This window comes from Nelusetta ayraudi, unplaced genomic scaffold, assembly GCF_046127955.1.
Source record: "Nelusetta ayraudi isolate G7.1 ecotype Tasmania unplaced genomic scaffold, CSIRO-AGI_Nayr_v1 ptg000057l, whole genome shotgun sequence".
In the NCBI taxonomy this organism is placed as follows: domain Eukaryota; kingdom Metazoa; phylum Chordata; class Actinopteri; order Tetraodontiformes; family Monacanthidae; genus Nelusetta; species Nelusetta ayraudi.
The window spans coordinates 3,001,468-3,017,608 of record NW_027466107.1 but is presented as its reverse complement, the minus strand read 5'-3'; the positions used below and the strand labels follow the sequence as shown (position 1 = coordinate 3,017,608).

The 16,141-nt window shown below is 45.0% G+C and overlaps 2 protein-coding genes across 4 annotated transcripts in view; both read left to right on the top strand.

Moving 5' to 3' along the window:
* Positions 1-6,722, top strand: part of pde4a (phosphodiesterase 4A, cAMP-specific) — a 41,474-nt gene extending 34,752 nt beyond the window's left edge. For all 3 annotated transcript variants that reach the window (XM_076038697.1, XM_076038698.1, XM_076038699.1), the window contains exons 7-15: positions 3,288-3,381; positions 3,487-3,650; positions 3,951-4,049; positions 4,147-4,311; positions 4,423-4,522; positions 4,632-4,786; positions 4,859-4,981; positions 5,632-5,814; positions 6,021-6,722. In XM_076038697.1, the coding sequence (XP_075894812.1) occupies positions 3,288-3,381; positions 3,487-3,650; positions 3,951-4,049; positions 4,147-4,311; positions 4,423-4,522; positions 4,632-4,786; positions 4,859-4,981; positions 5,632-5,814; positions 6,021-6,581 (1,644 nt within the window). In that variant the 3' untranslated portion in view covers positions 6,582-6,722. The remainder of the gene's footprint in view (positions 1-3,287; positions 3,382-3,486; positions 3,651-3,950; positions 4,050-4,146; positions 4,312-4,422; positions 4,523-4,631; positions 4,787-4,858; positions 4,982-5,631; positions 5,815-6,020) is intronic.
* Positions 6,723-10,608: 3,886 nt separating this feature from the next.
* Positions 10,609-16,118, top strand: prkcsh (PRKCSH beta subunit of glucosidase II). The gene is made up of 18 exons (XM_076038700.1): positions 10,609-10,759; positions 11,145-11,271; positions 11,907-12,023; positions 12,148-12,243; positions 12,327-12,384; positions 12,500-12,617; positions 12,828-12,957; positions 13,083-13,167; positions 13,392-13,470; positions 13,565-13,648; positions 13,732-13,887; positions 13,981-14,077; positions 14,314-14,383; positions 14,496-14,585; positions 14,679-14,753; positions 14,883-14,982; positions 15,078-15,235; positions 15,917-16,118. Exons 2-17 carry the CDS (start codon positions 11,190-11,192, stop codon positions 15,222-15,224), a joined length of 1,584 nt encoding a protein of 527 aa, XP_075894815.1. The 5' UTR covers positions 10,609-10,759; positions 11,145-11,189; the 3' UTR covers positions 15,225-15,235; positions 15,917-16,118.
* The last annotated feature ends 23 nt before the right edge of the window (positions 16,119-16,141 follow it).

Below are 16,141 nucleotides of genomic sequence, written 5' to 3'. Positions count from 1 at the left end.
CCTCCCTCCTTCTCCCTTCCCCTCCATCTTCCCTCCTCTCACCCTCCGTCCTCCCTCTGTCCCGTGGCGGCTTCACACTCGGGTCAGCCTGCTCGGCAAATGGGATGAGATGTAGTCTCCGGCGCAGCCACATCCAGGGGGCTCCCGGTCCGCCCGTCGGGGGGGACCCTCGGCCACGGGGCTCGATCGAGGCTGGGGCCGCCTGATTCCGAACCAGCTGGGCGGCCTGCTCCGGGGCGCTGCTGCATGTAGGCAAGGACGGTCCGCAGCTGCAGCCCCCACCCTGCCCCCCCTCCCTCTCCTCCTCCTCCTCCCCCCCGGTCCTTATTGCCCCCCCGGCTCGGGGCACCTGTGACTCTGGAGTGTCCCGGACCGACTGGCTGTGGCCTCTCTCCACACGCCCTGACGACGCCCTCATGCCACTGGGGCACGCACGGTGCCGCCGCCCCGTTCCACTACTGCTCGTCCTGTCTGTGCCATCGGCCCAAAGCCCCCGTGACCCGCAACATGGGCGTCGTGGAGGCCATTGACCCGGCGCCGTCCCCCTGCCCCTCGCCCGTGCCGGGAGGTTACAGGCTGCCCCGCTCCTCCAGCTACAGTCCCCTGCAGGGGAGGGCAGGGGCAGAGCTGGACCTCAGCGCGGCCACCGAAGGGGTTCTGGAAGGGGCCGGGACGACGGCGGAGCGCAGGACGCCCTTAGTGGACCTGTTCTGTGAGACCTGCTCCAGGCCCTGGCTCATTGGCTGGTGGGACCAGGTAGGACTCGGGAGGCTCCCGCAGGTTCGAGGAGGCCTGGCTCAGCTTCATGAACAACTCATCTTGTTTACACCTTGTTGTCGTGTGTGTTTAGTGAACCGAAAAGGCATTTTATAAACTTTTATATGAATACAATGGACTAAGTCACCAAATTGCTTTTTTTCTTTTAAAAACTGTTTAGAGGGTCTAGAAGACTTCCACAATTACTTTTTGTCTCTCCCTCTGAATCCTCTGAGCAGGAGCCATGATAAAGTCCCAGACTTTAATAACTCTCCTCCATATTTTTATATTGCACTGAGACCATAAACAAAAAAAAAGCCATATCATAGTTGTACCTGTTGAGAATAACTTGTCTGCCTGCTGGTAGCCTTCAGATTTCTGTGGGAAGCAGCATCAGGTCTTCACCGTCAGTATGTTGCAGTGTCACACCGTGTCCGTTTTTCATCCACCTGTGTCCTACTTCTGTCCCTCTCTCCCTCCTGCTACCCACAGGCTGGCCTCGATATAAACTCAAAGAAAGCTCCTGCATTTGAAGGACATTGTGTCTTGTCCTCTACATGAGCAGAAGTGTGTTTGTTCCAACATGACACATCCTTAGCACGGATTAGGCTGCACGTTGCATGTACTTGCGAGATGTTTACACCCAGTGCACAATATGATGTTGGATCGAATAAATGAAGCCCTCCTTGGTCTTATACATGCAGGTGTGTGTGTGTGTGTGTGTGTGTGTGTGTGTGTGTGTGTGTGTGTGTGTGTGTGTTTCTGTGCATGTGTGTGCGCGACTGGTCATGTCTGTGCAGCGTTCACGTCTTTGCTTCATTAATCAGTGTCGGAGGAAGAGTGTTGTTTGTCCTAGCACCAGGACTGGCACCGCTGAAGTGTTGGTTGGCAGCTATGACTCAGCGTTACAGCATTAAGGGAAGGAACAAACCGGAGAGAGCGAGAGAGAGAGAAGGAGGTTTTCGGGCTGAGCCCGCTGCCTAAGTGTGCCACTCGGCCTTGCGTTTTTCCCTTCTCTCCTGCCTCCGACTGATTCTGCACCAGTTTGCATGACAGTGCCATGTACGAGGGCTGATTTGATTGGCCTGTTCATTTAGGGGGTGAAATAGAACAAACAGGATGTGTTGGGTGAAGTCAGAGTGACAGCTGGAGGAATAAAAATGTGGTAAAAAAGAAAAAAAAAGAGAGATTTGGTGTGTGCTTCGGCTGGAAGGTGAAGTGGAGGATGTGATGGAGGAGGATATTGAGGCTGCAAGGCAGCGGTGTGGAGTGTTGTTTACCTCGAGAGGGAGGCAGCGAGACTGGCTGGGCGGGAGGGAGGATATGTAAGGAACAGGGAGACGTGGCGAGGAATACGGCGGTGGCAGTGGAGGGGAGGGTTGACCTTGGAAAGGTCAGAGACACCTGCCTATTCCCTCTGATTGTCACCCGGGCAGCCAACACTCTGGCATCCAGTTGAAGGGCCGACAGCGAGGAGGCTGTTGCCATGGCAGCCCGACCAGTTGCCATGGTGATTGTTATGTGTGAAAGATCAGTCAGTAGGACACGGGCCCAGGGGTCTCGTCCGGACTGCTGTGTTGGTGCCTTTGGATCATTATTGTGCACAAATGTACAGTCAGCATCAGCTTTATCAAAACATGACGCATTTGACTCATAATAATAACAATATATATAAAACATTTTATTAAAAGGATGCGAGTTCCCTCAGTTTTAATGGTCTCATATTATGCCCATCACATTATTTCCTTTTTGAGCAGCTTTGCCCCAATTAATTATTTCAAATTTCTACAGAATCAACGTAGTTAGCTCTCAGTTTGTAGCCTCCATTTAGCTTCCTGCTAACACTGGAGCTTTGCCGTACCTTCCACATGGTTTGTGAGAGGTCAAACATGAGACATCAAGGTGTGGAGTGGGCATCTGGCTGTGGCAGCACAGCTATCAATAACAGTTATCTGTGCCCTCAGTGACATCATAAAGACCTAAGAGGCGTTTTTGGCAAATACTGTGGCCAGCAAGCAAAAAGAAAGAAAGAAGCCCTTTTGTTGACACTTGACACACACAGTGTTACAAAAAATCAAACATTTGTGAGTTGATTGCACGTAATATGAGAGCTTTTGTGAGTATTTTTACGCTTGCTAATACAAATACATACAAAACAGTCTTTCAGTGGATGATTGGACACGTGCACCTCTCGCACGCCACAATTCTGCAGCCTGCTCTGCAAAACACGCGGCTACCAAAACACAGCACCCCACTGGACCCAGATATGGAACAGTATGTTCTCAAATAAAGGAGACGTGATTCATAATTAATTTAGCACCCTTTGTTGAACCAAGTCAGTTTGAGGAGCCTTAATTTATTTTCTCCCACATGATTCAGTGTATTTAGTGACATATCAGTGCAAAAAATGGGTGAAGACTCTGAAGAGAAGATTATTTCCATGTGTTCCTGATGTATGTCCAGTTTACGGACCTGCCTGGTCTGCATGTTGTCAAGTCACTCACTTCATGTGTCTGTGTTTTCTCCCTCAGTTCAAGAGGATGCTGAATAGGGAGCTGTCCCATTTGTCAGAGATGAGTCGCTCAGGGAACCAGGTGTCAGAATACATTTCCACCACTTTTCTAGGTAACCCAAACCACTCCACACGTCTTTGATCCTGGGTCAGGGCCACACTCTCCTCACTGACCTCTGACGTTTGTCAACCCCACTCCCCTCCCTCCTACCACCCAGATAAGCAGAATGAGGTGGAGATCCCGTCTCCAACCTTGAGGGAGAGGGAGAAACCCATGTGTCACATCAGCGGCGTCAAGAAGCTCACACACAGTTCCAGCCTTTCAAACTCTGCCATGCCTCGCTTTGGTGTCAAGACGGAACATGAGGACGCGCTAGCCAGGGTGAATACATGCGTGATTGTCTTTCTTTGTGTTTTTAACTGTGCTTAACGTGTACATAAAAGATTGTCTTAGAATGGAATACTGACAAAACCTCAAATATCCCCAAATAATACATTGTTTACCATAATATTATAAGTTGTACACATTTTCAGTCTTTTCCAAATGAATAATGCATGCCAGAGCACAGATAAGGTCCTATTATTTATTGCATATAATCCAAAATCTGGTAGCAAGAAGATGAACAACCTCACTTTTTGCTGCTGTGGAAATGTGTCTTCATTATGCTCGTGATGCCTTCAGGAACTGAACGACTTAAACAAGTGGGGCCTTAATATCTTTCACGTGGCGGAGTTCTCGAACAACCGACCCCTCAGCTGCATTATGTTTGCCATCTTCCAGGTGAGAGACTCGGACTTGGCCCTCACAGGTTAAACGATGTAGTGTTTTGATATAACTGACCCTCACAGCCGTCCGTCCTTCCCCCCTCCATCTGCAGGAAAGAGATCTACTGAAGACTTTTCGGATCCCTGTGGATACCTTTGTTACCTACGTGATGACCCTCGAGGACCACTACCATGCCAACGTGGCCTACCACAACAGCCTCCATGCTGCAGATGTCACTCAGTCTACTCATGTACTCCTCTCCACACCAGCTCTGGATGTAAATATCTCCAGCGGTCCGCCAGTCACAGATGAAGTTGAAGGCTTTGCGAACGCCGACCACCCAACCTCACCGACTTTTTGTGTCTTTTTTACCTTTTCCCTCCGACAGGCTGTTTTCACTGATTTGGAGATTTTAGCTGCTTTATTTGCTGCTGCCATCCACGACGTGGACCATCCGGGCGTATCCAACCAGTTTCTCATAAATACAAGTAAGAAGGAGCTACTGTTTGGTGGAAGTTTGGACTTAATGGATGAGTTGACATGAGAAACGCAGGGTTGTAGTAGGATTTGTGTACTCATGTGCGTTGCTTCCCCCAGACTCGGAGCTGGCCCTGATGTACAACGACGAGTCCGTCCTGGAGAACCATCACCTGGCTGTGGGCTTCAAGCTCCTTCACGAGGACAACTGTGACATCTTTCAGAACCTCAGCAAGAGGCAGAGGCAGAGCCTGAGGAAGCTCGTCATAGACATGGTGAGTCTCGCCCCCCTCGTCTCACCCACCACTGCCCCACTGTTTTGCTCACTGACACTCGGATCTATTCAGGTGTTGGCAACAGACATGTCCAAACACATGAGTTTGCTGGCTGACCTCAAGACGATGGTGGAAACCAAGAAAGTGACAAGTTCTGGAGTGCTGCTGCTCGACCACTACACTGATCGGATACAGGTGGGAGGCCATTGCCATGGTTGTTTTGCATTGGTCAGGATATTTGTTTCATCAAAATGATTCATCTACAATGGTGATGAAATAGCTTTAGATTTGTATCTATGGAAGCAAAGAGACTTGAGGGAAAGTTTTGTGCAAAAATTATCTAACTGAATATGTTGGGACAAACTCTCCCAGTGCATTGCATTTGGTGTGGCCCATATACCTTCTAAATGACTTCTGATGTAAGTGTAAATGTTCAGTTTGCCAGTTATGTTACTGTCTATGGAGTGTACAAGATTTATTTTCCACAGTCATAGCAAACATCACATTTGTTTGAAGTGCATTCGATTGCCGTTTTTTACGCACCAAAGGTTACTGCACCGTTCAGTGAGTGCAGGAGGGAAATAAAGTTAAACCTGACAAGAGAAATGGAAGATAGGTCTTTAAGCTACAATTTGGAGTGCATCCATGGCAAATCAAATTGAGAAGTAAAGGATAACGGAGGAGCAGCAGATGAAATGCTGGGACGGGAGTTTTACAACTGAAGACTGGAATTTGCAAGATCCAAGAAGATAATAGAGAGGGAAGGCAAAAAAGTACAGTAAGTCTTCTTGTGCCTCAGTGTGTTTTTGATTGTTTCCGAACAATCCGTGCATGTACCCGTGCAGGTGTTACGGAACATGGTGCACTGCGCTGACCTGAGCAATCCCACAAAGCCCCTGGCGGTGTACCGGCAGTGGACGGAGAGAATCATGGAGGAGTTCTTCCGGCAGGGAGACAAGGAGCGAGAGCGAGGGATGGAGATCAGCCCCATGTGCGACAAGCATACCGCATCTGTGGAGAAGAGCCAGGTGAGATGTTTTTTTTATATATATATAATGGCTGTTTAACACTGTAGGTGGAATGACGGCGCCGGCACTGAGTGAGTGATCCGTCATCTCTGATCACAGCAGTCATCCTCATGCATTTTTAATCCCGATTTGCAGGGAGCAACGTGACACCACCGCGCTGGTTTACGTGATACTGATACTTTTTTTTCCCCCTGCCCTGGATGCAGGTGGGCTTCATTGACTACATCGTCCACCCACTGTGGGAGACATGGGGGGACCTTGTGCATCCCGATGCCCAGGAGATCTTGGACACTCTGGAGGACAACAGGGACTGGTACCAGAGCACCATCCCGCAGAGCCCCTCGCCGCCACCTGTGGACCAGGACAAGGAGCTCAACGCCTGCATTGACAAGTTCCAGTTTGAGCTGACCCTCGAAGACAGCACTCAGCGGGAAGAGGGGGACGTGGGTAACGATCCCACGATGAACCACGTGGCCCAGGGCCGCAATCAGGGGGAGGAGGTGGACGAGGAAGAAGAGGAGGAGGAGAAGAGCACAAAAGAGGAAGAGGTAATGGCAGAGGAGGAGAACGAGGACATCATAGAGGAGGAGGACGAGGTGGCAATGGAGGAAGAGGTGGAGGAGGAGCAGGAGGAGGCCGAGGAGGAGGAGGAAGAAGAGGAGGAGCTCAAGGCTCATTTGGAGGTTAGATCCGCAAAGGAGAGACTATCCGACACAAGTCCTGTAGAGGAGGAGGAGGATTCTTCGTCACAAGCCGAAGACACATGAAGCCCCGGCGTCTCCCTCCTCGCTTGCACACGTTGTGTTGTTCATCGTCCCAAACAGCCAAATCAAGAACAAATAAGACTGCAAAGAGACAATAAAGACCTTCAAGATATATTTTTCAAAAAAATAAAATAGAAAAAAAGGGAATAAAGTTTAAAATTGCTTTGAGAGAAGGTAAATTACACAGCAACTGTAGATCCGGGATGAGGACACGCTCCCTTTGAATGATTTCACAGCAAACTTTTAGTCCAAAAGGGGGGGGTTTTGGTGGACCGTTCGTGACGGGCGACCGAAGGCAGCGTAGCACTCTGGGACTGGAATGCACATGCACAAACACACGTAAAAGTGACATGCACGCGCGCAAGCAAGCGAGCAAGTGGTAGGAAGCGAGGCACGCAGGATAAAACGCATGTATGCATCGCCTGCACCGCATAACTGGAGCCAGAATGTACCGCTACTGCAAACACTTGGCTGTATGTTTGCACGTGTGCATCGAACCCCCGAGGGACGACGGGCAGTGAGGAATCTCTTCGGGAAAAAGCCATCTCTTAATGGAGTATTTACTAGTGTTCAGTCAGTATTAGTAATCCATGTTTGTTAGAAACCTCAGCAGAAACTGTTCTCCTCAGAAAAAGCTACACATCTGAGTGTCTCTCTTTTTTTTCCATTTTTGTCGGAAAGAAAAATGAAAAAAAAAAGCACGTCCACAGAGTTGGAAGAGGAGAGAGGAAAGAGAGGAGGATGGAGGAAGATGCTGCGACGACAGGGGCCACTGGGGCTCCGCTGCCCTTTTTTCCCTTTACGAGGAGCGCGCGCTTACTGGTGCAAGATGGCTCTGTGCCTTTCTGAAACACCAGCTTCCTGAATGGAGCTGTCGTGAAGCAATGCATTGTGGGACAGGAGCGTCAAGCTTTTTTTTGCCCCCCCACCAACCCATCCCACCGCCACCCCTTGTTTTGTTTTTTGTTTCCTCCAGTTGCCATATTTCAACTTGTCTGGCATTAAGGATCTTGCTCTTCACTGGTTATGGTATTGTTGTGTGTATTTTTACGCTGTAAGTCTTCCTTTGTTGCTCTTCTGGTCAAACAATAACTCAGAACTTTTAGATGCAGAGCAATCACTACCGCCAACACGTCCAATAGTGGACTCCAGCTTTTGATTTTTTTTTTTTGGTTGGTTTTTATTATGATTATAATAATGATTTTATTTTATTTTTTTAACCTTCTGAGAATAAGCCATGTGATGCTTTTGGTGCATAAGTTATATGAATATTTTCTACTTAGCAGTTGCTTGACATGTTGAAGGGATACGGGATTGTTTCAAACACAGGACAACTTTTCACTCACCATCTTAACCCTACTTTTTTTCGCTCTTTTTTGTTGATCTCTTCATGCACATCGACTCTCGCCAAAGCAGAGGGTTAATAATTAAACTTGGTGGCGTGGCTCGAGTAGGAAAATCAGGGCAGGCAGAATGTCAGGGGAAGGAATCATGACTTTGACTAACAGGCAGGCAGTCTGGCAGTCCCTAATCATCCTCGTTATAATTGATGCTTTTTTGCCTTAATGTCAGGAGGAGCAGCAGGGGTCACACCTGCCGGTATGTAGATTTTTAAGATATACAATAGATCTCCTGAAATATTTATATCATATCTCTATGCTTTTTTTCCTGTGAGTAAATGTACCCAACATTGCTCTTGGAAAGGAAAAAGGGAAACATTGCTGCCAATTAATATTTGTGTTGTCGTTGTTGTGCTTAGACCAACTTTAAGAATGTGTTGTCACTCAATCAGGACGGTGACACGACCTCCTGGAGGCATGCAAAGGAAATAATTAACGATAGATTTTTGCAGCCATTCAGGATGAATAAGGACGTCCTGTTTTTTTCAAATTTGACCCGTTTTGGATTTCTTGACGTGATGGTTTTAATGCTCGCGTGTTTGTTTGCATCGCTTTTATTGTGATGTCACGGAGGAACTGGGCAGGGATGCTGTGGTTTTGTCTGTAAATGTGTCATCGTTCCCTTGCTGGCATCGCCACATTTTTCTTGTTGAACGGATTTCAGGAAGCGATTGGCACAGCTCGGCTAGGTCACAGTCTGTTTAGGTGTTTCTTTTCTCACAGGGTAAAAAAAAACAAAAAAAACACACCTACAAAATAATAATAGTAATAAAAGAACGTGGATTTGGTTCTTTCAAAAGGTAAGAGCAAGTTTCTGCAGGTCAGTAACTGAGCTTACCTGAAGACTCCGCAGCTCAGTGTGTGTTTGTCCTGCTCTGTCGTGAGAGGGAGCAGCGCTGTGGGGCCACTGCACAGGCTCACGTCTTTGTAGAATGAGAATCCAGGATTCGTGTCCAAGTTGCTCAAATAAAAGAATCCCATATGCATCGGCCTTTTTAAAGATGTTGCTTTGTTTTTTGTTTTGTTTTTGTTTTTGTGGCTTCTCGTTATAGCTCTCATCAGCTATAAAACGTTAATATTTAATTGCCATACAAACACAATACTGTAGCAATTGTTTCTATTAAGAAATTATTCAATTTAATTAACTGCTGCCATTCTTTTTAAACAATGAAAAGAAAACCATGGGAAGTGTTTTCTTTGAACAGTCTGTGTACAGTTTATTTTTATATCATTCTGGTGGAAGGTCTGGAAAAACGAACCGTGTTGGTGATACAGCTATAAGCATTATTGCTCTTGTACATAATGTAATATTGGATTGTAAATTATAAATTTATTCAAGTTATAATGATTGAGGAACAACCACCAGGTTCTTAGCTGAACCACTGAAGCACTGCGGGCCACATTCCTATGTTTTCATCCTCCTAATCATGTTTCTGCTCACTTGTGTTTCGTTTCGAATGTCCATGTTTATTGTTCCAAATCAAAACTTATTTGTACCAGCACTTTATTCCATCAGGTCTTGAGGTATAGACAGTGTGTTTCAGGTAGTGTACAGTCTGGTGGTTTGGTCATCGGCAGTCACATGTTGATTGAAATCCAAATCACACACCTCTGTTGTGCAGTAATCAATGTTAACACATTTTCTAGAGGTATAATTGATCGGTCGAGCCATCTTCTATTAATAGTCCGTGTAAGATGGATCATATTTGACTGATGAGGTCAGATGTAGGCGATGTAGTCACATATAATGTGACATGTTCAAAGATTAATAAACGTGTCCTTATATATCTTGGCCATTTCTTGTACTACCACAACCTCTGTTTCTTAGTAACTTTAATTAGCCTGAGAGCCTCAGTGTCTGTCCAATGGTGGCCTAACTGGCTGGTTCCCACTGGGAGGCTGTCAGGTTACTTTGTCGCAGACTGACTCCCTCTGTGAATAATTCTCTGGGCTTTAATTCATGTGTTTGTCACAATTAAGAAGATTATTCAAGGGGAAAAAAACGTGAAAAATGATTGTAATATTTGTAAATTATCTTGTTGTAATGTGTAAAATGTGTCCAAGTTATTTTTTATTATATTATTTTTATGAAAGTTTTCCCCCCTCTTAACAAGAGCTGAGGTGTCATTTTGTGAATAAATGCATTTAATAAGCAAACATCTATATATAAAACAATATTATAGTATATCAGTATATTTTTCTTTTATTTCACTGTTCGGTACTGTAAAGTGTGTTTAAAAAAATACAAATAAAGTAAGATTTTTATATTAAATACAAGACCATCACATGACTGCGTTATTTTTGTTGCACTCTTACCTGACAATAAACAATAAAATAAAATGGCTCTGTTGTAAATTGTTGAACGATCTACTTATTATGACCATTCTGCGAAAATTTATATAATCTTGCGACAGAAACGGAGCACATTTCTTAACTGAAATTAACGACACAATTCGGAGGTCGTTGATGTCCAACTGTTGCCACGTTACGCATCTTTCACAAACGATTCACGAACGTTTACGAGTCCCTGCAATAACTAGTTTGACATCGCGCACAGCGGGTTACTGTCACCTTTACCTGTCACAAAGGCACGAGATGAGATGGCTGCATCCTCTCGGCTTCCCATAATCCTTTGCTCAAAATAGGCACTGCCACTCCGGGCCAATCGTGTGAGCTGAAGGAGAAGCGTCGACCAGTCAGAGTCAAACAACGCAGGCGACGGGGCGTTGTGTGATGTACGCAGGCGTCCAGGCTGCGCGGAAGTAGAAGCAATATCGCCGGGTAACGACGAGCTATTCATTTTGCTGTTGGAAATTGACCGTTTTACCTTTGGTATTTTTTTTTTTCTTCCCCCAATGATAACTGATATTCTTGTTATTGCTATAATTACAGCGAATGTACAAATTGTGTGTTTTATTCTGTTTCAGGAAGAATTACAGCTGTAGCATTAGCTACTTAGCATTTCTTTATTAGCCCACAGCTAACTGACAGTTCAAGTCCAATTTTAAAACCAACCTAAATGTCTTTTGTGGTTTTGTTAGAGTCGATGTGTGTGTGTGTGTGTGTGTGTGTGTGTGTGTGTGTGTGTGTGTGTGTGTGTGTGTGTGTGTGTAACCGAGTTACATTGAGTTGCTTTACGCTAACCACTGTTGTGTGTCCTCTGCAGCCGAATCCTGCTAACTTGTAACTAACCATCGACGTCGGAACCACCATGATCCGGTTCGTGCTGTTGCTGCTGATTGTTGGAGCTTCCGCGGTGGAGGTGCAGCGACCTCGCGGCGTCCCTTTGTCAAGTAAGTAAGCAATGCAAATCTGCTCTACAATGATTCATGATTGATCCGTCGATTTTATTACTACAGCTGCGCTTTTCTTTTTTTCTTTTTTCTTTTTTCGAGGGGAGAGATGTACAGATTTTCATTGGATACTGAAAGAAACTGTTTCTCTTGTGCATGGATTACATCTCTCTCTCTCTCTCTCTCTCTCTCTCTCTCTCTCTCTCTCTCTCTCTCTCTCTCTCCGTCTGCAACGTTTAAATATCCACCCTTTTCTTAAATATTTGTATGATTGACATGTGTAATTGAAGACACCCCTATCTTAAATATTTGAGGAAGGCCTTCGAGTCGAATAGCTGTGAATTTTGAAACCTAACTCGATATGGAAAGGCCATTGTCAATTTTCTGATGACTCTAGCTTTTCTCCGAATACTATCCACCTGCAACATTGAACTTTTAGGTTCACTTCTAAAGTGCCCAACATATGAATTTATTTGCAAAGATAAATTTAGGATGAGTTTTGAGAGCCTGAAACTGACGCAGATTGAATACATCTATTTATTTTCTGTGCTTATTTTATAAATATAATCTCGTTGTTTACTGATTGTGCAATATCTATGGTGACGACATCATGTGCCCCCTCTCTACTTTCACAGAACGTCAGTTCTATGAGGAGGGCAAACCTTTCACTTGCCTCGACGGCTCCCGGACCATTCCCTTCGACAGGGTAAATGATGACTACTGCGACTGCCACGACGGCTCAGACGAACCCGGTGTGTATTAAATGCCAACACAAGCCTGTGTTCTTCATAGTTCCCACTGTAGTGACTGACATTGACTTGCCCAAGACAATCCTGACCAATTGCTTTTGTTTGCTTGATAATATTTTCTTTGCAGGAACTGCCGCGTGTCCCAATGGCAACTTCCACTGCACCAACGCTGGCTTCCGCCCGATGTTCATCCCTTCCTCCCGTGTCAACGATGGAATCTGCGGTACAACTCTGAATGGGTGTTTCTTTCCCTCATGTTTGTTGTTTAAGCGGGATTTATTCTAACGTCTGTTTTTCAATATGTAGATTGCTGTGACACAACCGACGAATACAACAGTGGCGCTGTTTGTCAGAACACGTGCAGGTAGCGGTGAGCTTTATATATCTCATGTTTCACTTAACTGCATTTTATGTTGCAGCTTAACTTCATATATTGTCAATGTCAAGTACGTTTCTCTAATAGCCTCTGTCTTTTCCAGGGAGCGTGGTCGTCAAGAGAGGGAGAGCATGCAAAAGATTGTAGCTATCGCTAAGGAAGGTTTCCAACTGAAGCAGCAGCTTATCCAGGAGGCCAAGAGAGGCATAGAAGATAAGAAGGTGAGAATGTGCAGCAAAACTTGCAATTTGTTTTAAAAGCCAGAGCTCTGGCATTTAGGTTATTGTGTCATAAATGTTATTTATAGAACTAGAAAGATAGGAAAGTTTATCCTTTGTCTCATGGATACAATTTTTAAACAACCTATTTGATTCATTCCACACGTGTATCTTTATTTTTGTTTATTCACAAATTTTTATATTCCATAACAGAGTAAAATTGAGGAAATTCAGTCAGGAAAGAAGGATCTGGCAGACAAAGTGGAGGCTCTGAGAACCGTCAAGGAGACTGTAGAGCAACCTGAGAAAGAAGCCAAAGAGCGCCATCTCAAGGCTTGGGAGGGTAAGTAAAGTTATTCAACTGTGTTGCCTGCCATCTACCGTCTATTAAGAGAATTACACTACAAATAAAGTTTTATTCATTCTCATCTTTAGTTAATGTAAAATGAAAATGTATCTCTGTTTTAGATAAGAAAGCTGTTATTCGCGCGGAGAAGGACAAAGCTAAATTGGCTCAGGTGTTTCTGGAGCTGGATACGGATGCAGATGGCTTGTAAGTATCGACACTCTCATACATGTGACATGTTTAATGTGACCAATTTAGCAATGGGCCACTTTAAAAGCAAACTTATAAAAACTGTTCTGCTATCAAGCATGAGAGATTAGTTTCTAATTCAAACTGTGTTTGCACAGAATGATGAAAACCTGAAGATACACTTATTTGGAATTGTGTTTCTATTGTTTTTTAAAGAAACTTTTTCTATTTTTTGCTCCTAGTGTCTCAGTGTCTGATCTCCAGCTGCATTCGGAGCTCGACCCAGATTCAGACGGTTCGTTCACAGAAGCAGAGGCTCAGGTTTGTCCGAACTTGCACTCACGTTGAATGCAAAATGTCCCGCATAGTAAATTATTGGAAAAATCAAATGTCTCCCTTCCTCGTCTTTTTTCAGGTGCTGCTGGGAGGATTAGACAAAGTCGACTCGGTAGGATTTGAGTCCGTTTGGAACAACATTAAGGAGAAATACGTGTCAGTGGTAAGGACCTACAGAAATGAATAGTAAAGTTGATTTGTGGGAGACTGTGAGTGACCTGTGATGCACTCTGTCTCCGTCGTCAGGCCAGTGCAGCATCAACTGAGACTCCACAGGAGGAGGTTCCAGAGGCGGCCGCCGACAACGACTCGGAGCAGTTGCCTGAAGACGAGAACCCCGAGGAGGAAGACGAGGACGAGGACGACGATGAGGAAGATGAGCCCTATGAGGAGGAATACAGGGTAAGTCCCCTGAGGTTCTTCAACACACCTGTGCTGGATGGTTTTTCAAGTTTATTTTTAATGAGTCACCGCCGCTGTGTGTTTGACAAGCAGAGTCCTCCTACGAAACAGACTCCGGAGAAAAAGGATGACGACGATGACGAGGGAACGATGCCACCCTACGACCCAGAAACGCAGGAACTTATCGATGGTATGTGTGCATAAAGCTGAGTGACTCAGCCAGTCTTCAGCTGTGTGTGAGTCACTCCAAGCAGAGGAGAAGGAAAGCGCAGATGTGACTGCACACCTAATCTCGTTCCGTTGCGGTCGAAACCACAGAATGGCAAAGCATTTCTTTTTTTTGTTAACCACATCTTGTATATGTGGGTGATTTATTATTTTATTTTATTTTGCTAACTATAGTGGTGTGTTGTGTGTTGTTCCCAGCTGGCCAGAAAGCCAGGGATGAGTTTGACGAGGCGGAGAAAGCGCTGCGGGAAGTGGATGATCAGATCAGGTAAATACTTTAAGGCAACTTGGCCGAAAATAAAACCTAATGCATTTTACTTGGAACAAGGATAACATGTTTCTCACAATATGGATTCACATCTCCCCCCCCCCTCCCACAGGAATCTTGAGAAGGAAATCTCCTTTGACTTTGGAACCAGTGCTGAGTTCTCCTACCTCTATGACCAGTGTTATGAAATGACCACCAGCGAGTACGTGCCAGATGAAATGCTTGTTTATATAAATATATTCTTCAACGGAAGAACCTCCTAACACAATATGATGCCTTGGCCCTGTACTTTCAGGTACATCTACAGGCTGTGTCCCTTCAGCCGAGTATCCCAAAAGCCCAAGTATGGCGGGTCAGAAACCAGCCTGGGGTAAGAAAACATCTGTGGCGCAGTTTTTCTTTCTTTCTTTCTTTCTTTATTTTTCATTTTTTTTTATAATGCCGTTTTATTGAAATCTAAGTTGTGTCATTTACTCAATTTTTTGATTTTGTCCTGCAGAACATGGGGTAAATGGGCTGGTCCTGCAGACGACATCTACTCGCTGATGAAGTATGAACATGGAATGGGATGCTGGCAGGGCCCCAGCAGGTCCACCACGGTCAGCCTGCACACTGAGCTCACCAGTCTTCCGCTCTCTCTTGGGTTTTTTCCTTCCAACAAAGCACATGCAACAGGTCTGAATGTGCATTTCAGGTCAAATTGATTTGTGGAAAAGAGACAACAGTGACGTCGACCTCGGAGCCCAGTAGATGTGAGTACCTGATGGAGTTCATCACCCCGGCTGTCTGCCAGGATCCACCGAGCGATGACCTGCACCACCTTGAGCACGAGGAGCTGTAGAGCCTCTCGATGTGAGTAACATATTTGTGTTCCTTGTCAGACAGGAATTAGAACATATTGTATCAAGGAAGTGCAGTCGCCTGGAGGAACTAGAATCTAATATACGTCTTTTTACAATATCTGCTAGACACATATATTAATGCATGGCGGTTCTTGTCAAATGTTTGATTAAATTGATGTAATATTTTTTTCGTGTTGTTCGGTTTTTCATTCCATTTTTGTTGTTTTGCAAGCAAAGGCTTCAGGTTCATGTTTTCCTCCAAGATCACAGTAGCAACATATATTGAAGTATATTCCAGTTGTTTGCGTTTTCCCGCTAACGCTACTGAATTAATTTAATCTTATATTGTTGGCCATCGCTTGAGACCAGACCACCGTGTCGATGCAAAGAGTAAATAAATATGCGGCGCAGCTGCACTGAAATAAGCAGGAACCCCAGAGGCAGAGCATCATATATATTGTTTTAGATTTAAGGAAGACGCCTTGAAATGTAATATCACTGTTATTGTGTTCTGTATGTTGCATTAGATACATAGATAGATGTTATTGATAAAGATCATTAAAATGGCGCTTGCGTGCCCAGGTGTGAACCTAAATACAAAATGAAACCAAGAATGTGTGTGGCTGTGAGAACCTGACATGGGTAAAACAAACAGGTCGCTGAAATGAACGTGTGCGATTCTGTCTCACAGGTTGTTCCAAGGGACCACAGTCACTAAGGCAACAAGAAATTACCATGGCACTAGCAGCAGTAGCACCGTGGCATCAAGAGTCGGTGGAAATTCCTTTTTGCAGTAACATTGTCCACACCGCTAATTTGTTCTTTTCTGTGTTGTCGTTGTCACATGCAGTCATTCCAATGGTTTAATAAATAAAGTTTTACCATATTCCAAACTTGTGCTGTCTTTTTTTCTGCT